Genomic DNA, 24,002 nt, shown 5'->3' with positions numbered 1-24,002 from the left:
AGTTCACTGAGGCTGTGATGTGAGGATGAAAGTTCATTACTCAGTAAAATGCCATTGTGACAAGGCAGGGATGCATCTCTAACAGAACTTGTTGCAGTGGCAGGCAGGCTTTGGTGCAATTCACGTTCACCACGCACCTGTACCTCCCATTGTTCTTGAATTTTTATTTTTATTTTTGGTACAGAGCTGGCTATGGAACCCCACCCACACTAGCCCTTGTTGGAGTCTTATAATCCCTGCTAAACACCCTACATTTTATATGCTTTCTCTACTTCAACACAAGACAACAAAGTGGTCATCTATGCAATCATCTCAAATTACACTACCTTTTGTTCTTCCACTTTATTATGGGGCAGAAGAATCATGTTCTCAGAAAGCTTCTCAAGAAGCATCCTCAGAGGTTGAATTGCTTTGGCATTTGTGTGGGGCTTGACATGTCAGTGGGAGGGTTTGGTTGGGGATCATGAACTTGCCCCCATGGCTGCTTGATGTTGTGGTCAGCAAAGCCCTGTTTAGGACCACTGACAGTCCTGAAATCATTCAGTACCAACTGCTGTCTTTGAACTGTTTATCTCTGAGGTGAGCTTGCCTCTTGAGAGGGTCACCGTCTCATTTTGGGAGTGTTCTCTTTACTTCAAAACAAAACCAATGAAGCAGTCCGCTCTCTCTTGGCCAAGGTGGGATGTCTGCCTCAGACCCAGAGGGTTTTCTTGAATGAGCCAAAGACAAGATAGGGCATTCTGCATTGAACAGGTTTTGGTAATGACTGTGGTCTGTCTCAATACCCTCCGCTGGGAAGGAGGAAAGGGTCAAGGGGAGTAAAGCCCCTTTCAGAGGTTGAAAAGTTAAGAAAAAGGCTTTTGGCCACTTGGGATCAGGGCCATAGCTTTGCAAGAAGCAAAGATCTTGATGCTTTCGGGTTAACGCTGGTACAGCCAAAGGATGCCAGCCTTGTGCAGCTTCCTCCACAGGGCAGCTTCTAGGCGCAGGTCATGGTTCACATAGAATATCAGTGGTTTCATTTCCCGTTCGAAGTAGTGGTCAGAATATTTCCTGTAGTTGCTTGTGATGAATCCATAGGCACTGACCTGGACAAGGACAGTCACTGATTAGTATTCATTGAGCTTCCATGATGTGTAGACAGTCTTGTGTGAAGTGACATGAAATCAGAAAGGTGTGTCATACCCTCAGGCAGGTGCCTGTGTGAAGATACGGGTAAACGCACGAGCTTACATGGACACTGCTCTTTTTGCACATTTTCTTCAAGCTGGCCCTGTGACCTCAGATAATGCTTATCCCCATTAAGCAGACAGGGAAATGGAGAAGTTACTAAATGTGTCCCTGCTGATGTAGTGAGTCCCTACTGGGTTTGGAACTTGGACTCTTCAAATTCTGGGATGGAGGTGATAGTCCATTATTACCTGACTCCAGCCCTATAAAAGGCTGTCCCTACCCTGCTCTGTTAAGATTTTACTTTCAGAAGAGCAGTTTGATAATTCGCACCTTAAATACCACATAAACAGTGAAGGAGGGAAGCACTGGGATGGGGGATGTGGAAGGCAAGGCTGTCAGGGCTGGAGGCGTGGCTCAAGTGGTAGAGCACCTCCCTAGCAAGTACAAGACCCTGAGTTCAAGTCCCAGTACCACCAAAAGGAAAAAAGAAAAAGGTGAGACTGGCCCAGGCTCCATCCTTTATAGGATCCCAGATAGTAGGTAAGTGGGCAAGTGGGTAGACAGGGCACTCCTGCTGCTGGGGAGTCCTTTGCCTGAGATATAGAGGCTGAGAGTCCCACCTCTGTGAGCGGCAGGTCTCAGGAAGGAATATGAGGTCATCCTGAGTTCTATCCATACCCCTGCTCTGCTGCCACGGACTCCTGAAAGAGAAGACCTACCTGGTCACAGGTATGCAAAGCTGTCAGTAGCATGAGGGCCCCAGTACTAGGCATATAGACATTTCCAAAATTTGTGTTAATCAGTTTTGATTTCAAAAACCTGAAAGTTAAAAAAAAAGTGTTAAAACCCAAGAAAGACACAGGTGTCAAACACTACAGCTACTCATTCAAAGAGGTTGGAAAACCGTACCTACAGGCTCTTCTACCCCAACCAGTTCCCTATTTGGGGAAAATGCCAAGTGAACTCCTAAGTATGATTTGGTTGAAATAAATACCTATGTGTGGCAAGGGGGAGGGAGGGTGTGAGAAAGAGGAACCCCAGGTGAGATCCTTCTCATTTTCTCTCACTCTGCAACACCCTTTCAGTCACAGATGGCCTATTTATTTAGCCTGAGACCTAAGTTTTTCTCTACCCCACTACCCCACATCTTTTTTCTCTCTACCTCACATCTTTTTTTTTTTTTTTTGGCAGCACTGGGGTTTGAACTCGGGGCCTCACACTTGCTAGTCAGGTGGCCTACCTACTTAAGCCACTCCTCCAGTCCCTCTCCCCCACATCTTGACTAAGCAGGAACTATGAGCAGGGAGCTCAGGTCCTGAGTCTGGATTTTCCTGTATGGTGGTGCCCAAAGGCCCTGGCCTCAGACCTGGATTCCTGTCTAAGCTTGACCAGGCAGGTCACTTAAGCTTGCTGAGCCTGTTTCTTTCTCTGCAGAAGGGCTAGAGCTTCCCTAGATCTACTTGCCAACCTTCTCACTTGCTCCCTGTCCAGGGATGTTTGCCCTCTGTAGTCTACAGTGGGGTTTCTCAACCGTGGCACAATTGACATTGGAACCAGATGGTTCTTTGTTGCGGGGACTGTCAAATTCGCTACAGGCTTCTACCTACTAATGCTCCCTGCCGTTGTGACAACTAAAAATGTCTCCACCAGGAGACCAAATATCACCCCCATCCCACCTCCAGTATTAAAAGCCATTGGCAGGAAGGAAGGAGAGAGGGAGGAAGGAGTGAAGTGAGATAAGGCTGTTTGGTCCCAGTTTCCTCTCATGGGTGGCCTTGGGTCGGCTTGGTTTGGGCCTAAAAGTGGACACCGTGCTTCTCATACCTACAACCCGCTTGCCTTCTGACTCCCCCATACCCAACCTATGCCTTTGTGACTATCCCTAGAAAATCAACCTCCTTGGGTTATCCTGAGTTTCCTGTCCATTTCCTGTTGACTCTGACTACTATCAACCACCTCTATCAAGACAGCAAATAAAAGAGTAAATGAAAAAATAGAAAGTGCTTAGCACTATGTCAGGTGCCTGGCACTCTGTACAAGGGAGGTGGTTACAGTGAAGGGAGCTGGATGTGGAATAGGTGTGCAAAGGGAAAGGAAGGGTTGCTGGTCTTCCCAACTCCCCCACCCCCCCACCCCCCGCAACCCCATCCCATCCCAGTCCCCATACCTCTCTGTCAGGTAGCCGATGAAGTCTGGATGCAGTAGCTTGAATTTACTGGCAGAGGCTTCTGGTCCAAAATAAGTATCAGGCCTAGGACCCACGATAGAAGTGGACAGAACGCCCAGAACCATCGTATTGCAAGTGGGAGAGAGAGGGGAGAGGGAAGGCACTGGGGCGACGGTGATGGCGGTAGGGCCGGGGCTGGGCATAGTAGCGGGAGAAGGGGGTGTAGAAGGTGGCCGGTAGGACGGTGGGCACCACATGAGGCTTCCCGCCTACCAGGACATTGGTGGGTGGAGAGTAGCTGAGAGAGGATGGGGGTGTGAACAGGGCGGGAGGCGTGGGGTAGGCGCAGTTACCTTGGGGAACGTGGGGGGGCGGTGGAAGGAGGGGAAAGTAGAGTGAATCAGGTGGCTGCGGTGGTGGTGGCCGCTCCTGGGCTTTGCAGGGGAAGGGACAGGGAAAGCACCGGTTCAGGGGAAGTGGTGCTGTAGGAGGCTGGAAAAAGGGGGGCTCCTTCATGAAGTGGGGAACATAGGGGGTAATGTAGGATGGAATGCCCCGAATGGGCCCAATGTAGGAGGCCGAGGTGGCAGGGCTGTGGGAGGGGGACCTGGACACAGACCCTGCAGGCGTTAGAGAAGGGTTCCGAGAGAGAGTTTTTAAACCAGACTGGGAAGGAGATTTGGAGGCAGGTGGAGTGGAGGCTTGGGAAGCTCCTCGGGACACATGTTGGATGTGAGGACTGGGGGATTGGGACGAAGCCCGGGAAGAAGGCTGAGAGGCAGTTGGGGTGGGAGGGTGAGAGGTTGGGCAGGAGGAAGACCCCCGGTTGGGGGAAGGGTAAGGGGAAGGGGTTACGCCTCCAGAGTTAGAGTTGGGCGGATGGCTGGGAGGGGTGACAGCATGGTTAGAACGGGACTGGGAAGGGGATTGGGTAGGGGACGGATTAGGGGTATGGGAGGGGGAGCTCATTGGTGTTGGGAGGCTTATGTCCACCCGGTGACTCTGAGGCGGTCCCCCCAAGAGCCCAGTCCCACCCGTGTCACAGAACCCACCCTCAGTTCTCATGACCAGTGGCAACACCAGGGAGCAATTGTTGGGTAATACAAGGGTGGGGGTGGGGCACTGGCTGGGGGCTGGACACAGGACTGGGGCCAGATGTTGGCCTGCTTTTTTTTGAGGTGATCCTTCACCCTAAGGATCACCTCAGAAGCTGCTCTCTGGGGTGGCTGAGAGGTCCCAAGAGCACAGAGGGAGCTCAGCAGTGGCACTGGTTTCTAAGCACCCGATCCAGGGACAAGACATTGAGAAAGGCAGGGAGTGGGTTCAGGACAGAGGCAGGACATGGGTCAAAGGAGCTTCCTGCTGTGCAGGAAGGTGGGAGAGAGAAGACAAAGAGCCCTTTGTTCCCACCTCTCAGGATGCTGGGCCTGTGGAAATGTGTTCCTGTCTCCTGGGTGGGGTCCTGAGGGGGCTGTCTGCCCACCAGGGTGAGTGGCATGGATACTGGCCCTATCTCTTAGTTTCTAGAACAGTATTGTCAGTGGGTCCACAGATTCAGCTGTGGAAAGGCCTCTGTCATGGTTGCTTGTCTGTGTCCTTGAGCAGCTGACAGCTGGGTTGGCACTGGAGATGGCAGCCTGAAGCTGAGGCACTAGGCCTGCTCACCTATTCAGAAGAACTGCCCCTTAAGGGGGTGCGTGATGGCTAACATCTGTAATCCTAGCTGTACTTGGGAGGCAGAGATCAGGAGGATTGCGGTTCAAAGCTAGCCTGGGCAAAAAGTTCAGGCGATCCCATTTCAACCAATGTCATTAGCAGCTATGTGGAGAAGCATATGTAGGATGATCACGGTTCAGCTGGCCCTGACACAAAGTGACAGCCTATCTCAAAATAATGTGGAAAAGTCTGGTGGAGTGGCTCGAGTGGCAGAGATCCTGCTTAGCAAGCTGGAGGCCCTGAGTTCAACCCCTAGAACTGCCAAATTAAGAAAAAAGGAGGAGAGAAAAAGGAGGAAGAAGAGGGAAGGAGAAAGGAGGAGAAAGAAAAACTGCCCCTTGAGCCAGTAAGGGACCAATAGCATCGCCTGGGCTTTGCCAGGGTGGGGTAGACAAAAATAGCACAATTCCCCAGGACTTAATTAATGTTGAATGGCTGAGTATTATTGAGTTTTTAGGGATTTTCTCATTGTCCCTTGCCCTGCTTCTCTATCCCACCATGGGCCATGAGAGCAAGGGGAGACAACCACTTTGTTACCCATCTTGTGCCACAGCCTTACACCATCATCCTTTGACTGCTCACCTGTCCCCTTTATCAGGGCCCTTGGGGACAGGCACACCAAGAATGGCTGATCTCAGCATCAGATATTCACGAATGCTAGAGGGGATGAAGATGTAGCGCAGGTCCTGTCAGAGTGTCAGATAAGACCACATTCAGCTCCTACTTAGAGTGAACAGCACACCACCCAATCTTACCACCAAGTGCCACAGTCCCACTGAGGTACTGTGATGGTTTCAATACATGTTCACAAATTCTTTGTTACCCCTCCCTACAACAGGTGAAGCCTAATTGCCATTCTCTTGAGTGTGGGCTGGACTTTGTGACTAACACAAAAACTTTCTAATGAAATAAAAATTTCCTAAGAAAAAAGGAGAAATCGATGACATATGACTTTGGAGACCAGGTCATAAAAGGTACTGCGGCTTCCTTTCTGTCTCTTAGATCACTCCATCTGAGTATAGTTGGCTGTCATGTGACAAGTGGCCTACAGAACGGCCCAGGTGGCAAGGACCTGGGAGGGTTCCTTCACGACTCTGGCCCCACTCCAGTCTTCAGATGATAACACCCCTCTTCCTGAGAGACCCTGAACCAGACCCACTCTGCTAATCCACTCCCAAATTCCTGACCCATCGAAGTGGTAAATCTTTGTTGCTTAAAGTTTTGAGGTCATTTGTTATACAGCAAGAGATAACTCAGGCAGGTACTTTGGCCACACTAGAAATAAAGCTGCAAAGTTTTGTTTTATCATGAGCTAAGAGAGGTTGTATTAAGGGAACTCAGTGCAGAGACACTATGGCTAGGACACTATCGAATGCACTGGTCAGAAAAAGAAGCTTCTAGAAACCTGACCCAGGCCCATCCAGCCTGGAACACCTTTCCTGGGATCGCCCTCACTCAGCATGTAGCACCCAGAGCACTTGAGGCAGGAAACATGGTGGCTCAAAGAACCCGGAGCAGACAGGCTCCAATGCTGGCTCCCGCACACACTCAGTAGCTGTGGCCTGAGGCGTGTTCCTTGTGTCTTTGAATTTAAGAGGTCACATCTCACTCTTTTGGTTGGCAGTGTGTGGGAAATGGAAACCTTGTGGTCCAAGGGACCTAGATCTTGATAATTCTAGCTGGGGGACCTTGGACATGTGCCTGAACCTCTAAATGTCTTTGCCATCTGGAGATCATGTGATGATCCCACTCAGGGATGCTGCGATAACTGTGTCCACGCCCAGTACTATACTGGGATGGGAAGTAATAAACACCTCTCCCTTGTGCACAGCCATGATGGGCTGATCTCTCCAGAGAACGTGAGCTCTAGGGTGAGAAGTGTGGCTTTGAATTCTTGCCTACAGCTGACTTGCTGAATGAAAGGGACCTAAGCCTTAATCTTCTTCCCAGTAAAGAGCAGTTCACATAGTGTCTGTCAAACGACTGCTATATTATCGGGATTCAGTTAATATTGGTCCTTACCCTTCCATGCTCCAGAGCAGGTCCAAGCCACCTGGGCAGACAGAGAATCCCTGTCTAGATCTGCTTTCAGCTTCAATGGTTCTACCTTGGGCAGCCAAGATTCTGGCATGACCTCTCCATTCACTGGACAGGGATCTGCGTGCCCGCCATCAACCACAATGGCGTGCCTATCAGAGGCCTCACCTGTCCTTGTGGCACTGAGGTGAAGCCCAGGTGCTGGTAAGAGATGAGGGAGTTCTTCATCGTGTTCACAGTAAAACCATAGAAGGAAGTCTTGGTGCCCACATCCTGCTCAAAGCCTTTGATCACTGCTCCATTGAGCCTAGCCAGAGCAGAGGCCCATCAGTGTCTTTGCAGTTATGCCATGTCGTCTGGTTTACTTCCCTCACCACAGGCAAGGCAGAGCCTCATTTGCCTGTTTGCACCAGTCTCTCTGCCCACGTGTCCAGAGACCAGCCCTTACCCCCACTCCTGTAACCCTTGAGGGACACCCTCTGAATGGGTGAATCTGGCCTTGGTAGCCTTTTCCTCTTGGGTTCCCCTGAATCAGGCACCTGCACTCTGTCTTCAGGGTTGGCTGAGCCTTTGTCCATGCCCATCTGCCCATCACAACTGTTGAGCCACCTCCAGCCAGTACCACCTTAGCCCTGGCCTCAGGGAAGATGTTCCCCCATAGTGGGCTAAACTGGAATCTCCTCCAAGCTCTTGTGTCCCATTGCTCCCTGGCCCCTGGCCCCATACCTGAACACGTAGTCATGGGTATCAATTTTCTGACCCTGACGGGAACCATTCAGAATGCCTCCATTACCCACCACAGCACACCGAATGCAGGTTGGGGGTGACTTCCTGGGGGCTGCAAATAGCCTCGCGCTCTCCGAACTGTTCAGAAGCCTCAAGGTGGAGACGATGTCTGTGGGTGAGGACAAGGGGGAGTCATGAGAAGGGATGTCTCTGGTAGCCTTCCCCAGACCGAGTGGCCTGGTGCCCCACCTCACCAGAGGTCTGCCCCAGTCCATCCCAAAAAACACGGTCAGCAGAGAATGGGGATCAGTGGGTGGAGAGAAACTGAGGAGTCAGCATGCAAGGGAGGGGAGATTCCAAGATGGTGACTAGAGGGAGGAAGCAGAAATCGTGCTTCCCAAAGCGGGCAAGGGAGCTTGCTGGACCTTCATTGGCCTTAAGAAGTGGAATAACAAGTCTTCTCAAGACTGTGTCCATTTCAGAAGAGAACAATCTGAGGTGTGGGGTGGGCCTGAAGTGTATGGCTTCCACAGCAGAAACCATGAGCAGTGCTGTAGAGACTGCTTGGCCTCTGTCCTCAGGCACTGGTGGACACTGGAAAGTGTCTAGGGTCCAGGGAGGTTCCTAGATGGTGAGAACCACGAGGCAGGGGCACCCTCTCCCACTCCTCCAGCCCTGGGTGTTCGGATGAAGGAGGAAGTGAGGCAAGAGTCACACAGCAGGGGAGTGAGAGTGCCACAAGAGGTTCCATTGCACCAACATAATGAGAGCCAGGCCTGGCCCACCCTGGGGTCAAAAGCTGGAAGAAGGGTCTCTGAGGCAGAAGGCAGATGAGAGGCAGCAGATGGCAGGTTACCTTGGTGGGAGAGCCCCTGCCAGCTGTAGGGACCTTTGTGTCGGCTCAGGCTGTCCCAGAGCTCTGGGGTGAGGAGGCCTCCCCACAGCAGCACTGGAGTGGAGAGATCAAACAGGTTCCGGAAGTGGCGGTGCTGCCGAATGGCCAGATGAAGTGGGTGTTGGCAGGACTGGTTCTGTGGGTGAGAAGAGCGGGCTGAGCCCTGTTAGGCAGGAGCTTAGAGGATGGCAAGGGAACCCCACAGGAGTTGGGAGGGAAGAGCTTCCTTTCCCCCTCCAGGTTGGGGCCGCACCTGGATCTGCTGACTGAGATGTCCTGCAGTCCAGCAGAGCTTTCTCGATTTGGCCAGCCAACCCTCCCTTTCCTAGATACTACATCTCCATGCTCTGATGATTCTGGCCTCATACTCTTCCACCCCACGCTTGGGCAAACTTTGAGCACTTTCCAACAAGTGGGTAATGCCCCTTCAGTGGTGGAGTTGGGCCTGGGTTTTAGAATCCAGCAGCCTGGATCCAAACAAACCTCAGCTCTGGCAGTACTCCCTGTATAATTCCCAGCAGTGTGAAATGGCTTCTGGGAAAGCTCCATAAGCATCTTTCTTTCTGTTGATGTTTATATTCAACCCACTGAGTGTCGTCCTCCCTTACCCATGTTGATCTAGGGAGGACTTTAGAGTGTGACTGTTGTGGTTTGGATACAAAGACTTATGTGTTAAAATCTTGGTCCCCAGCCAGTGATTTAATCATTGAGAGGTGATTGGACGATGAGCGCTCTGCCTTTGTCAATGAGCTAATCCATAGATGGACTCAGAATTTGATGGCATTATTGGAAGGTGGTGGAAACTTCTGGAGGTAAGGCCTAACAGGAGGAAGTAAGTCAATGGGGACAGGTTCTTGGGGGTATATCTTGTCCTGGGTGCTCTCCTCAGTCTCTCTCTCTCTCTCTCTCAATCTCCACCCCCACCCTCTGCTCCCCCACATTCTCTCTGCTATGATGCTCTCCCTCATCTCAGGCCCAGAAAAAATGGAGTCATGTGACCATGGTCTGACCCCTCTGAAATTATGAGTGAAAAGAAATCTTCCCTCCTTTTAAGTTGTTTTCTCAGATATTTGTCACGCCAATGGAAAAACTACCACAGTGAACTTCATCTGGGAATAGGGTCTTTGCAGATGTACTCAAGATGAAGTTATATGGGTTTAGGTTGGCCCTAAATCCAGTGATTTCTCTCCTGAGAAGGAGGCCATGTGATGATGGAGGCAGGGACTGGAGTGATGCAACTACAAGCCAAGGAACAACCTGGAGCCACCAGAAGTTGGGTCAGGGCAAGGGAGGCTTCCTTAGAGACCTCAGGGTGAGTGTGGCTCAGCTGACACTTTGATCTTAGACACCTGGACTCCAGAACAATTGGAGAATCAATTTCTGTTGTTTTAAGCCACCCCACCTGTGGTCATTGGTTCCCTCAGTGACAGGAAACACTGATAGCACCTCTGCACTCAGGGGCCTAGAGGGAGAGCAAGGTTCTCAACAGGCCCCAGCCTAACCTAGTGCTTCCTCACAATGTAGAATCTCACACAGCCTTGGCCTGAGGGCAGCTACTGTTGCTTCTGAACAAGGCCCTTTGTTAAGCTGTTGGTTTGATCCAAGGAGGACGGGAAACTGCTGTACAGTCATTTCTGCTACAATACGAATATCTGTAATTCACCACCATATACAGAACTGTGCAGCCAAGACCACGGGGCTCATGGGGGGATGGTACAACACTAAAAAATGTGGTGGGTGATGCATAAAACCAAAGAGAGAGACCTGAGAAAGACAGAAGCCTGTTCCATGGTTAAGGCACTTTTCTTAAACAAGACTTGAGGTTTGCTTGTGGAAGCATGTATCTGAAGGGCAGCAGCTTGTGAACTATTGTGAAATGGTGGGAGGAGAGTTGTTTGAAATCAGAAGGGGCGTTGCAATGCCAGGCAAGGGTGGATGAGCCCACACCACGTGTGATCCTGATGGGTATCTCAGGTGTACACAGGTATGCTCTCTGCATGTTCCTACATGGGTCGTTTCAATTCGGTGTGATTTCCTTCATTTCCCTAGTTTTGTCACCAACAACTTCACTATTTAATTTTGTCCAGTGGATGTTTTTCGAGGCCCTCTTTGCTTATTTATTTATTTTTGGTGGGACTGGGGTTTGAACTCAGGGCTTTGTGATTGCAAAGCAGGCACTCTGCTTGAGCTACACCTCCAGTTCATTTTGCTCTGATTATTTTGGAGATTGGGGGTCCCTCAAACTATTTGCCAATGGTGGCCTTGAACTATGATCCTCCCAATGACATCCTCCCCAGTAGCTCGGATTATTGGTGTGAGCCACAGGTGCTTGGCTTTCAGCGCCCTCTTTATGAGTCTTCAGGAAAACAAACAAACAAAAAACCATGTTAGGTCTGGAAATTCAGAAAGGCTGGCTTGCTTTTATTTCATGGACATGGTGGTACGGTTTACTTCTTAGCTCCGGCCACCAGAAAGCTCAGAGCTAGATACATGGCTCGTCTCTTCCACCTTGTGGCACACTTTTCATATCCTTATCTGACTTTGTTTTCCTACCCTTGCTTTTTCTTTATGCTTTTCCTCATTGTTTTCTATTTTTGCCTTTTAGTGTGGATTCAGCTTGACATGACTGCAGCCATCATGAGTCATAACCATTGGGCTTACTCTTGAGTAACCCTAGCTTGTTTTTCCTGCATAGCTTCCCAGCAAACTATACTAGACAAAACCATTAGGTCATCTGTGCAGCTTTACAGCTGGACCCTGGCTCCAGGGATGCACTTGACTCTTGGATATTATCTTAAAACTATATATATATATATATATATATATTTTTTTTTTTTTTGGTGGTACTGGGGTTTGAACTTAGGGCTTTGTGCTTTGCCACTTGAGCCATGCCTCCAGTCCTTGTATATTATCTTAGATAAACCAGGTACAAGCCAACTGCTGATGGCTCATGCCTGTAATCCTAGCTACTCAGGAGGCTGAGATCAAGTGGATTATGGTTTGAGGGCCAGCCCAGACAAATGGTTTGCAAGATCACACCTCCAAAATAAGCAGAGCAAAATGAATTGCAGGTGTGGGTCAAGAGGTAGAGTGTCTGCTTTGCAAGCATGAAGCTCTGAGCCCAGTCCTACTAAAACAAACAAAAACCAGGTACATTCTGGCCAGGACGAAGTCATTTTTGTCCTACCCCATAAGTAAACTCCTCTTTCTGGTCCAAATTGCGGGGATTCAACTGGGGTTGATGCTGCTCAGGACCACACTTCATCAGTAAGTCCCCTAAGAAGTTGTTCTCTGTGAAATCCTAGGTCTATCTGCCTCTCGTCTCATGGTACCTAGTACATTAGGACTGAGTTTTTCTGGAGCATCTATTTGGTGTTCAAAAGCCACCTCGGACCTTTGCTTCAAACCACGTAGAGATATATATGTCAATTAGCATCAAGTAACTTCAGGCAGAAAAGACTTTGGGAAGCTCAAAGATGACCTGGTCTGAGCACTCGAAAGATTTGTGAGGTTTCCCTTCAGCCAGCTGGTCAAGTGTCCATCAGGTTCTGTCTGTAATGTTGGATACCCACCCCCACCTGCCATCATTGGACCCTGTGGTTGTCATTAAGCTCTTGTATTCTGAGAAATTTTTTTTCCTTGAGTCTCTGAGACCGCAGCCAACATATCCCAGTTCAGTCTCTTTGGAACTGAAAACAACTCTTAAGCCTGTATTAATCCATAAAGACACAGGTCACCCAGTTCAACTGCAGTCCCAGAGCAGGGTGGGTGAGGGGGCAGGGAGGCTGGATCCCACTGTGGTGCACAGCTAGGCTCTGTGGTTAGATCAGGGCTCATATCCCAGGGCCACCTTTTACCACCCGAGTGAGCCTGAGCAAGGCACCTAACTGCTCTGTGTTTCAGTTTGCTCATCTAGAAGAGCTGCTACCTAGGGATGCTATGAGGCTGAGGTGGGAGAACACAGGTAGGGTGCTGTGTGGCACATCGGCACCTGTATTTGACAGTGGCTATTACTTAGGGTTATAGACCAGGGACCTGAAAGTTTTCAGATCTTCGGGTAAACATGGAGCATCTTCCTAGAGCTTGGAGTCTCCTCCACGGTCAGCAGTTTAAATGTGATTCATAGTAAGTAGATATTTCCAGGAGTAGAGTGAAAAACCACCTGACTTTTTCAGATACAATTTTTAAGATCCCCAAGAACTTTTCAACTGGCTACACCCCAGAAGTTCTTTCTTTCTTTCTTCTCTGCTGTTTGGTTACAGGAAACTCCAGTGGTTGGGTCTGAGATGCTCTTAGTGGATGGATGCTCAGGTTTGTGCTTCCCCTCCTCCTCCACTGACATGAGAATGCTCAAAACTGCCACGGGGTGGCTAACCACTGTACCTTTCTGGTCTGAGAATTCAATGTCTTCAACTGAAAGAAGGCTGTGGGTGACAGAATGCCCCTGTAGGGAGAAAGCAGAAGTAAAGCAGGGGCTGGCTCTGTCCAACTGACCCCTTGGAAGCTTCTGAACTCATTTCCTTAGCTCTGGGGCTAACAAAGTGTCAGGATCTGAAAGGTGTCCATGCTGTTATTCTTGCTACATCTCCCTCTTGAGGCACACAAAATATTGTTTGAGCATAGTTGTGTTCAAACCCAGAAATTAAGGAAATTCTTCAGCGAGTGGCAGAAATGTGAAGTTTTTAGGAAAAGAGTCATGGTGCTTAAAATATGAAAATACAAAATAGGAAAGATTGCCAGCATCTGGAATTGTGATTGTTTGGGGCAGTTCCCCTACCAAAGCCCCAGAGGCAGGCATTAGGTCTGAAACGATGGAATCCCCTGCCCCTCAGATGGAGCATGGCCACTGCTCCAGCAGTGTCCTGTTGAAGGGCATGGCTCAGAGTCCTGACTCCGGGGTTTGCATCCTGTGTCTACCACTCGCTGGCTGAACATTCTCAGTCTGCACGGGCACAACAGGGATGATGGGTGTAATTGGGCCCATCTGATTGCTGGGAGGGCCCTACAGGCTGTCTAGGTGATAGCATATGAAAAGTGCCCTCTAAATGTAGCTACTGTTACCTACAGGAGGAAGGCAAAGGGCCATGTGCCAGCCTATTAGTGTCCCTTCTGAAGGGAGCTTAGGGGACTTTCCAGGTACGAGGTGGCCCCTGCAGCAGGGTAGAGGGACAACATGAAGGAAAGAATAGAGGCCCTAGCCCATTCAAAACGGTGATCAGGCTGCTCCTCCCTTGCCATTACCCCAGTAGCCACAAGGGAGCAGGTGGGGAGGATTTGGGACTGGCACTTTGAAGGTAACAAAGGTCTCTTGTAGGCGCCACTCAGGCCTGTGACTTGCCTCCCTTTTCCAGGTTTCCTGAAGACCGTGGAGTGACAGCCCAGAAAGAGCAGGGATGATCCCTTCTCCCTTTGCCCCCTCAACTGGCCACCTGTTACCCACATAATCCTACAACTCCTCCTTATGAGCCAAGATGACCCCTGAGGAGCTAAGAGGGTTTGCTCTGCCTAGGCAGCCCATGAGAACCCTGGGAGCTTGAGAAGCACCACCCCCACCTCCACCCCACAAACACCATCCCCCCCACCTCCACCCCACACCGCCACCCCAAAAACACCCCCCACCTCCACCCCCTGGGAAATTCTGATTTTTTCCAATCCCACCTCTCTACCCCACCCCCAACCAGGTGATTGCAATGTGCACCTGCCTTGACAACCAGCTGGAAGAACTGCTAAACAGGGCAGACTTGAGACCAGACTGCAGGGGGAGGGGAGTAGCTGGGGTGACTATAAATGGGACTCCTGTCTAATTCAGTTTGCTGCCCTGAACCCCCACCCTGCACCTTCAGCCTGATGCTTCTCCTCAGCATCCCTCCTTCTCAGGAGTCCAAGTGCTTCCAGCTACCTGCCTGGGGTGCCTGGACAGGGGGTCCAGAAGGCGGCTACCTACCCATGTCCCTTTTGGAAGTCTGAGGAGAAATAAGCATGACGGAATGCATTTTTCATAAAATTACATACATTCAACTGAGATCAGATTCTAACTAACAGAGTCCTTTCTTTCACAAAATAATGTTGACCTTGGATGATACCGGGAGCCCCAAGTTGATACTTCTTCCTCTATGAAAATATTTTTAGAAAACAAATTTAGAAATCCTCATGTCTGGAAGACAGACATGAGAATCCTGGTGAACCAGATTCTTCCATGAAGCCCAACTGGATTCCTAATAAAAGCCCCCCTCCTTGGGCTCCACAGACCCTGACCCAGCCACTCTTCCTCCTGGACGGTCCCCCGGCTCCCTGTACAAGAAGGCCCCACCCTCCTATCCTGGCCATCCACCTCTCATCCTTGCTTCTCTCCTGGACTAAATATTTACCTCCAGGGAGGCTGAGTCCTGACCTGCCCTTGGGATTTAAGTTACAACACAAACATCTCCAAGGAACAACAAGGAAACGGACAGGTTCTTGGGTCCTACATGATTTTGAAAAGAAGAAAGATCTTAAATTTAAAAGAGAAAGGAAAAAAGCTTTGCTGAGATCTAAAGGAGGTACAATAAGCTTCATAGATTTAAGGGGGATTAGGTGCTTTTAAAGGATGTTAGTAGTTTGGGGGTTAGAGGGCTCCCTTCATTCTAAGAGGACTGGACTCAGTCACTTGCGATCATGTTTCCTATTAGTTTGCAACTTGGGCGTGACCTTTGACCTTATCTCCTGACAGTAGTTAATAATTTTGTTGTTATCTCTCTGTGCCTGGAGCAAGGGTAGCTGAGGAATGCGCAGGTGCAAAAGCTCTAGGAAGGGAACGGCTGGGCGCAGAGGCTTTTATATGGGACTGTGGTTGCTCTCCCGGCCCCAGACTCGGGGTTCGGTGTGACCCACCTGCCAGAAGTAAAACTAAAGTGTTTTGAGGCTTCTGCAGTAACTGCAAAAGCGTCACCTGCCACAGGCAGACTCTCAGGTTTTTCCTGGTAGGACACAAAAGGAAGGTGTCCAGGACAAGCAGGCGCAGGGAGGGGGATCTCGGATAGACCCAGAAAGAGTCCTCCTCTTCGCCTAGTCGCGCCCGGGCCGTGCTTATTTTAAAAAGTAAATAAATGCAGGCCGTGCTTATTTAAAAAAAAAATAAATAAAAACACACACACACAAAACTGTTGAGCAAACAGGCCCAGAGAAAAGGGAGCCGGGTGTGGTAGGGCCGCGACCAGAGCGCGCGGGAAAGGCAACTAACTGGCCAGCTTCACCACATCCTGCCTGAGGATTCTGATAAAACTGGAAACCTGGGGACTTGCGGCCCTGTGCCCCAAAAATGTGAGTTCCCTGTGCGAAAAATTCTGAGTTCCCTAGACAAAAGGAACTGTTTATGTATTTTTATTTTAAATTAGACTCAGGAGACCCAGCCAAATTTCGACAATGGAGTGTTTCTAACCATGCCCGGAGGGAATTAACCAAGATGGGAGGGCGGCGGTGGGGGGGATGTCGCCGGTGCGCAGCGCTCAGGTCCCTCAAGAAGCCCGGGCAGAGGTCGTGGGATCCCCGGAAGGCTCGAGAGTAACGCTAGGGACCAAGAGCCTGGACCCCCCTGCGAGTCACCGCATTGGGGTCCGCGCGGAGGGCGGGATGAGTGGACGGGGCGCCCTCCCTGTGCCCCGCGCGTCCCGCAGCCCCTACCTGGCCCCGGACCGGGACCCCGGGGACCGCTCCTCCGCCGAGATGTGCAGGACGAAGAGGATCCCGGAGCAGGCTGCTGCAAGCAGGAGCAGCAGCCAGAGGAGCCGGCCGCGCGGGAACCCCATGCAGCCCCGGCCCGTGGGCGCCCAGTCCGCTGCCCGGAACCGAGGAAAGAGGCCCGGGTGGATCGGTCAAGACTCGTGCAGGCGGCCGCCCTGCTCTGCCCTGCCCCGCCCTGCCCACCCGGTGCCGCCATAGCGCCTCCCCGTCCTGCAACCCCTCCACCCCTCCACCTCTGTCCCGGCCAGGCCACTGGAGATCTCCGCACCCTCGGGGACCGCAACACGGCCCCCCTGCCCGCAGCTGCGCGCGCCCCTCCGGGGACTTTGCTCCAGCCATTGTCACCACTCGGGACGCCCGCCACTGGCCTGGGGTTGAGCAGTGCGCTTTCCCCACACGGTCAAGGGCGGGCTGTGCCATTTTCATTCCCACCACCCACACAGGAGCGATCCATGTTCTGCACATCCTCAGCAGTATTTTGGTGGCGTCGCCGTGGGGTAGTGATCCCCCCGTTGTGGCTGTAATGTTCACTTCTCTCACTGCTCGGGACGTCCAACGTCTCCTCTGCTCATTTCCATATGGACAGTTCGTTTGTGCCTTTTGCCTGTTTTCCTGCTAAATTTAAGTTTTGAGAGTTCTTTATTCTACAGACTAGTTTCTGTCAAATGCGTGATTTGCCAGTGTTGGCTCCCTGTCTGTGTAGCTTAGTAAAATCTTTCCAGAGTAAAAGCTTTTAATGTGATGAGCCCAATTTATCAATTTTTCTTTTCTTTCCTTCCTTCTCTCTCTCTCTCTCTCTCTCTCTCTCTCTCTCTCTCTCTCTCTCTCTCTCTCTCTCTCTCTCTCTCTCTCTCTCTCTCTCTCTCTCTCTCTCTCTCTCTCTCTCTCTCTCTCTCTCTCTCTCTCTCTCTCTCTCTCTCTCTCTCTCTCTCTCTCTCTCTCCTCTCTCCTCTCTCCTTTTCTTTCTTTCTCCTCCCTTCCTTTCCTTTTTTGGCAGTCATGTAGGGGTTTGAACTCAGGGCCTTGACAGCTCTACCACTAGAGCACAATCTCCAGCCCTTTTTGCAGGCTGGCCTGGACCATGACTTTGCCTCCCTAATAGCTGAGAGTACAAGTATTCCACCATACCTGCCTGATTGCTAAGATGGGGGTCTCACTTTTTGTCTGGGCTGGCCTTGAGCTGCAGTCCTCCTGATCTCTATCTCCTGAGTGCCTGGGATTACAGATAAGAGCCACATGCCCAGCTCATTAAAAAGTTTTTTTTTTTTTTATCGATTTGTATTTTCAGTGTCAAGTCTAAAGACTCTTTTGGTCCTAGGTCCCAAAGATTTTTCTCCTGTTTTTTTTTTTTTTCCCTCTAAAAGCTTTACAGAATTACATTTTACATATAAGTCTGTGGGCCATTTTGAATTAAATTTTTGTATATGCTGTAAGGTATAGGGTGGGGCTCATTCATTTTGTCTGTGGATATCCAGTTGCTTCAGTGGCATTTGTTGAAAGGACACAATTTTGTTGTAAAAGCTACTTGGAGTCATTTTCTTACTCTTTTTGGCAGTACTGGGGTTTGAACTCAGGGCTTCTCACTTGGCAGGCGGGTGCTCTACCACTTGAGCCACACCTCCAGCCCCTATTGTCTTCCTCTAATACAGCTTTGCCCTCACTCTCCTTTGTGCTGTCACTTGTGAATACGTGGCTGATATTGGTGGCAGGAGGGGAAGGGGTCACGCCTCCAGAGTTAGAGTTGGGCGGCTGGCTGGGAGGGGTGACAGCTTGGTTAGAATGGGACTGGGAAGGGGAGGATTGAGGGTATGGGATGGGGAGCTCATTGGTATGGGAGGCTTATGTCCACCCGGTGACACCCAAGATCCCAGTCCCACCCATGTCTCAGAACCCACCCTCAGTTCTCATGACCAGTGGCAACACCAGGGAGCAATTGTTGGGTAATACAAGGGTGGGGGTGGGGCACCGGCTGGGGGCTGGACACAGGACTGGGGCCAGATGTTGGCCTGCTTTTTGTGACTTCACCCCTAAGGATCACCTCAAAAGCTGCTCTCTGGGGTGGCTGAGAGGTCCCAAGAGCACAGAGGGAGCTCAGCAGTGGCACTGGTTTCTAAGCACCCGATCCAGGGACAAGACATTGAGAAAGGCAGGGAGTGGGTTCAGGACAGAGGCAGGACATGGGTCAAAGGAGCTTCCTGCTGTGCAGGAAGGTGGGAGAGAGAAGACAAAGAGCCCTTTGTTCCCACCTCTCAGGACGCTGGGCCTGTGGAAATGTGTTCCTGTCTCCTGGGTGGGGTCCTGAGGGGGCTGTCTGCCCACCAGGGTGAGTGGCATGGATACTGGCCCTATCTCTTAGTTTCTAGAACAGTATTGTCAGTGGGTCCACAGATTCAGCTGTGGAAAGGCCTCTGTCATGGTTGCTTGTCTGTGTCCTTGAGCAGCTGACAGCTGGGTTGGCATTGGAGATGGCAGCCTGAAGCTGAGGCACTAGGCCTGCTCACCTATTCAGAAGAACTGCCCCTTAGCCTTCAGCTCACTGCAGCAGGGGATGGGTGGGACAGGGGGGCTACTGGGGACCACTAGGGTCACCTAATTATATGAAAGAGCTGGTACTTTTTTCCTGTTTTCACTGAATCTACCAAACTTGTTCCAATTATTTGTTATGGTGACCCCCACTGTTTTTGTTTGTTTTGTGGTACAGGGGCTTGAACTCAGGACCTCACACTTGCTAGGTAGGTGCTCCCCCACTGTTTTTGAGTGCGCCTTCAGACTGAACTTTACCCTCTGAAAAAGAAGTCATCTTTGGGAAGAGGTTATGACCTATCAGCTTATAGCCCCTTCTCTCTCCAGGCCAGTTTTCTGAGTTAGGATTCTGGGGTTGGAGTGTGGACAGTGGCGTGCTGCTCCTCTCTGAACGAGATTCTTATTTTTGGGTTGGAGCAGTGGGTGGAGAGGAAGCCTTAGTTCTGGTCTTCTTGGTTTGCCTCTGGTGGGATGGAGTCACTGCCTTAGGAGCCCCAGGATTCTGGCGCCAAGGAGAGGCCTTACTTCCTGGCCACCCATGCCCTAAAATTACCTTGGCCTCAGCAACAGGTAGCTGGGGCACTGTGAGAAACAGCAGTGTCCTGCCCTCTCAGGAAGAAAGTCCTGTGATGGGGGAGGAGAGGAGCCTGCTGTTGTTGGCTGCACCGATCAAACTGGTATGGAGTTTTTGTCTCAATGAGCTGGGAGCGTGGAGAGAGGGGCAAGTTCAAAGTTGGTGTTTGGTTTAAATAGATTCTGCAACTTCAGTAGACTTTCTTGAATAGGTGTTTCTTCACTTGCTGCTTGTCCTAAGGATGGTTTCCTGAGGCTTTAAATGGCTGTCTTCTCATCAGTTTCACCAGAGAGTGTATCTGTAGAGTTCCTTAGGCTTGAAATTGGTCCCTTGCGTTACGTGTCAGTTTGAAGTGTTGTGGGCCGGGGTCGAGGGTCCTTGCCTTCACAGGCCAGCAAACTGGCTCGTGGGGCAGCTGTGAGGAGCCAAAGCCGGTATAGGAGGTGGGATTTATTAGAGAGAAAGGAAAGGCTACAGCTAGAGCAGTGCAGCGGAGCCTGGAAACCAGTAGCTCGCTGCTCAGGTGAAGGCTGGGGATTTTATGGACGTTCTAACTCTGGGTTGGGGGGTTTTCTCATTGGCTGTGCGTTTCACGGGCTTTCTCAGGTGAACTGGTTTGGTTTGCACCTTTATTGGGGGAGGGGAACAATCTTGGGAGCATTTTGCTCATCAGCCCAAGGTCTAGCAGACCCTGTATCTTTCTTTAGGATGCAGAAATGCAGTTTACAACTCCCTCTCAGGATGCAGGAATGATATTGCTCTCCATGGGAATGGGCTACTTACTCATCTGCCTTAGGTCTCCAAACCCACACTTGCAATGGTTTTTAATTTAATGTTTTCTTTGCTCTTGATTTGTTATCTTAAAATTTGAATTTTTAGGGAAATTTGCAATATGAACTGGATATTTGGATGTATCCATCAGTCTTCTGTGACTGAAACAAAATACCTGAGACTATCAATGAGAAGAAAGGCTTCTTTTGGCTTGCAGTTTTGGAAGTTTCGGTCCATGGCCAGCTAGCTCCATGGTTTGGGGGCTGAGGGAGGCAGCACGTCGTGGTAGAAGCACTTGATGGCGCAAAGCTATTCACATCGTGGCCAGGACTCAAAGAGAGGAAGAAGAAGGGGCTCCTAATCGCCTCTTCAAAGGCACATTGCAAACCTTTTGGGTTTTTTTTTTGGTGGTATTGGGATTTGAATTCAGGCCTTCATGGCACCTAAGCAGGTGCTCTACCACTTGAGCCACTCTACCAGCCCTTTTTTGTGTTGGGTATTTTCAAGATAGGGTCTCTGGAACTATTGGCCCAGGCTGGCCTTGAACCCATCCCTCCTCTTCTCTGCTCCTGAGTAGCTAGGATTACAGGTGTGAGTCATCTGCACCAGCTAGGATCATTGGGGTTATTCTTTTAAAGAGTTCCTATCCATTAGTAATATATTAGTGAAATATTTAGAGATAAAGCAATATGATACAATAATCAAGTCTTTTGTAGATGTGTAAAATACAGATGAAGCAAAGTTGGCTTTGAGTAACTATAACTGAGCTGCGTAGCGAAGTTCTTTACACTATTCCTTCTACTATTATAAGTTTGAAATTTTCCATAATGAAACATGAATTTTTGTTCTTTTTTTCTACATCTGAAATAAGCTCAGATAGTTTTAGAATGATAAAGTTATCTTTACATAATTAAAATTGTTAAAAGTATTATGAATGTCATAGAGTTGGACTACAGATTGGATTACGGTTTCGCAAAGCAAAGAGATCAGAACTTCACGTGTAGGCAACTTTGCAAAAATGCATCTTTACTAAATCAATTTATTTCTCAGCATGTGAAATGGCTTGAATTTCAATCAAGTTCCTAATCAAAACTTATTAAATGTTCTCATTGTGTATCAGAAATTGGTTTTGTCATTTCAATCAAAGTCATTTTTAGATGATTAATGATTTTATGAAAAAAAGGAAAATGATAAAAATTGTTGCAGTTGTGTGTCAAGAATTTATAAAGAGGCAAATTTATGCACTGAATGTGAGCTGAGCTGAAACCAAGCTTACATAGACAAAATACATCTGATGACTACATTTTGAACAAGTCGGGACATTCTGAATTAGTCAGAAGATGGATGAACACTTGTGAGTCACACAATTAGAGCCTAATGCCTTTCAGGACTGAAGAAGTTCCTTTTTTCTATCTTTTCTATAGACCTATTAATGGGAAGATTTTTTTCCAACTTTGAGAAAATGCAACTTAAAAACATTATTTTTGCATAAATGAGAAATTAATTTTAACAATAGATACTTGATTTGCCTATTTGTATCACACAGTATTTTTGCATAAATGAGAAATTAATCTTGACAATAGATAATTGATTTGCCTATTTGTATCACACAGTGTAACTGATAAATTTTGCACAGTTGCAATTGGACTTGGTTACAATAGGAAACAAAAATGTTAAAAGTATGAAACTGAAAGCTATTTCCTCATTAATCTCAATTGTGCTGCCGGAATATTTCATATATTGTGATCATTACTATTTCAAAATAAATCATAGTGATTTATTCTTTTTCTATTTATGATGATTATATTAAAACAGGTCACAGTCATTTTTTTTTTATTAGTTTGGAATTCAAGTACCCAACTCCTGGTGTCCATGTTCAGTTGGATTACAGTCTTCTTCTAACTTACCTCCCTGTTTTCTTTTTCTTTTTCCTTCCTTCCTTCCTTCCTTCCTTCCTTCCTTCCTTCCTTCCTTCCTTCCTTCCTTCCTTCCTTCCTTCTTCCTTCCCCTCCCTCTTTCCCTCTCTCCTTCCCTCCCTCCACAGTATTAGGGTTGAAGTCAGGGCCTTGCACTTGCTAGGCAGGCACTCTACCACTTGAGCTTTACCCCCAACCCCCTGCCTTCCATCTTGTTCTTCCAGATCCATCACTTGCTAAGCTCCCAGAGAGCTTTACACGAAATGCAGATCTGACTGTCTCTCTCCTGCTTAACTTTCAGTGAGCCCCACCACAGACAGTAGCTTCTCAGTTTTGCATCTGTGTCTATAGAGAACCCTGCTGACTCCATTAGCAGTTATTTACCACGTGTCAGTGTAGGAGGTGGCTAAATACCCATAAATACAAGCATGGGCACTGAAACCACATGACAATATTCTATTACACTTTTTGACCAAGAAGGCTTATGTTCAACTTTTAAAAGAACATCATGAAATAAATACACCTGACAAAGCATTCCTCTTAGACTTCTATATAATGAGGGCAGATCAAATACATGCATTTAGTTATGTTCTTTCCTGAAGTCCAGCTAAAAGGGTAATATAGAGATTTTTTTTTTTTAAGGCACTAACCAAGAAGGTTAGGGAGGACAGGCTGGTAGACAACTTCAACATGGCTCTGAGGTTTAACTGATTTAACATCCGAGATAGCTGAATACTCAATTACCAGTGAGAAAAGTCAAGAGCCAAACCAGTTCATTCTGCACAGCCTTCAGAACAGTTGAGAATTGTTAACATCTTCCACCTCTGGAAATAAGATGAGAGGGTGAACTAAATAAGGATTAGTAGGAACCTCCCTGGTGTCTTATTCTTTTATGCTATTAAAAAATACCCAAGGGGCTGGAGGAGTGGATCAAGTGGTAAAGTGCCTATCTAGTAAGTGTAAGGCCCTGAGTTCAAACCCCAGTGCTACCAAAAAAAAAAAAAAACCAAAAACCAACAATAACAAAAAAAACCCAAGGCCAGGTAACTCATAAGTAAAGAGATTTATCGCTCACAGTTCTGGAGGTTCAAGAACATGGTACTGACAGAACTTGGCTCAGGCATGGGCCTCCTGGCACAGAGCACCACAATGGTGGGAGCTTGAGTGAAGATCACATTAGGCAGGAAGCAAGGGCCCAGAGGAGGCCTGGCTTGCTTCATATCAACTCCTTGCCTGTGGAGTGGATCCACCCTTGCAACACAGCCTTGTGTGGTGCCCCAGGATCTAATCATCTCCCACCAGACCACACTTTTTTTTTTTTTTTTTCCAACTAGGCAAAGAACTTTATTACATTTTTCCAAACTTTATTCCCAGGTTTCTTCAGCTTAATTATCTACAAAGAAGGAATAGTGCATAAGCAAAAATTGAAAAGAGCTGCAGTGCCCAAAGGGCTTGGGCTTAAAAATATTACAAATCTAGATTTGTTGTTATTATGGCTATTATTATTATTCGTGGTTCTGGTGTTTAAACTCAGGGCTTTGCATTTGCTAGGCAGTTACTCTACTGCTTGAGCTATGCCTTCAGCTCTTTTTTGTTCTGGTTATTTTGGAGATAAAGTCTCACTTTTTGTACAGGCCAGCCTGGACAATTTTTCGAGATAGGGTCTTGCAAACTATTTGCCTGGACTGGCTTAGAACCTCGATCCTCCCAGTCTCAGCATACTAAATAGCTAGGATTACAAGTGTGAGCCACTGGTACCTAGCTGAGATCTAGATTTTATCAGAT

At 48.7% G+C, this 24,002-nt stretch overlaps 2 protein-coding genes and 1 long non-coding RNA gene across 6 annotated transcripts; all 3 read right to left on the bottom strand.

Annotated features, from left to right (window-relative positions):
* Window positions 1-327: 327 nt before the first annotated feature.
* St6galnac2 (ST6 N-acetylgalactosaminide alpha-2,6-sialyltransferase 2) lies at window positions 328-16,868 on the bottom strand. 4 transcript variants are annotated; one of them, XM_074045061.1, is made up of 9 exons: window positions 16,374-16,868; window positions 13,098-13,158; window positions 8,676-8,768; window positions 7,820-7,988; window positions 7,262-7,400; window positions 5,639-5,742; window positions 3,341-3,424; window positions 1,893-1,992; window positions 328-1,088 (listed from the first exon to the last, which is right to left on the bottom strand). In XM_074045061.1, the coding sequence occupies exons 1-9, from the start codon at window positions 16,857-16,859 to the stop codon at window positions 921-923; spliced, it is 1,404 nt and encodes a 467-aa protein (XP_073901162.1). In that variant the 5' UTR covers window positions 16,860-16,868; the 3' UTR covers window positions 328-920. The 4 variants fall into 4 exon arrangements, with proteins under 4 accessions (XP_073901162.1, XP_073901163.1, XP_073901160.1 ...); XM_074045062.1 differs by having other exon boundaries at window positions 8,676-8,850; window positions 16,374-16,599; XM_074045059.1 differs by lacking the exon at window positions 13,098-13,158 and having other exon boundaries at window positions 8,676-8,850.
* On the bottom strand, window positions 3,425-5,607 carry LOC109685594 (testis-specific serine/proline-rich protein). The gene has a single exon (XM_020162500.2). The coding sequence runs from the start codon at window positions 4,403-4,405 to the stop codon at window positions 3,425-3,427; it is 981 nt and encodes a 326-aa protein (XP_020018089.2). The 5' UTR covers window positions 4,406-5,607.
* Window positions 16,869-22,751: 5,883 nt separating the features above from the next.
* Window positions 22,752-23,469, bottom strand: LOC141414033 (uncharacterized). The gene is made up of 2 exons (XR_012439137.1): window positions 23,293-23,469; window positions 22,752-23,041 (listed from the first exon to the last, which is right to left on the bottom strand). It is a non-coding gene; the product is annotated as an uncharacterized lncRNA (long non-coding RNA).
* Window positions 23,470-24,002: the final 533 nt, after the last annotated feature.

This window comes from Castor canadensis, chromosome 11, assembly GCF_047511655.1.
Source record: "Castor canadensis chromosome 11, mCasCan1.hap1v2, whole genome shotgun sequence".
Lineage (NCBI taxonomy): Eukaryota > Metazoa > Chordata > Mammalia > Rodentia > Castoridae > Castor > Castor canadensis.
The sequence above is the reverse complement of the archived record's forward strand: the minus strand, read 5'-3'. Positions and strand labels throughout refer to the sequence as shown.

Excerpts from the sequence above, each read along its gene's own strand:
- LOC109685594 (XM_020162500.2), bottom strand. The coding sequence starts at position 4,405 with ATGAGAACTGAGGGTGGGTTCTGTGACACGGGTGGGACTGGGCTCTTG.
- St6galnac2 (XM_074045059.1), bottom strand. The coding sequence starts at position 16,859 with ATGAAAATGGCACAGCCCGCCCTTGACCGTGTGGGGAAAGCGCACTGC. Across the intron at positions 3,425-5,638 it reads GGCCCTGATAAAGGGGACAG|GCCTGATACTTATTTTGGAC; the intron begins GTGAGCAGTCAA and ends CGTGGGTCCTAG. Across the intron at positions 1,993-3,340 it reads ATCGGCTACCTGACAGAGAG|GTTTTTGAAATCAAAACTGA; the intron begins GTATGGGGACTG and ends TTTAACTTTCAG.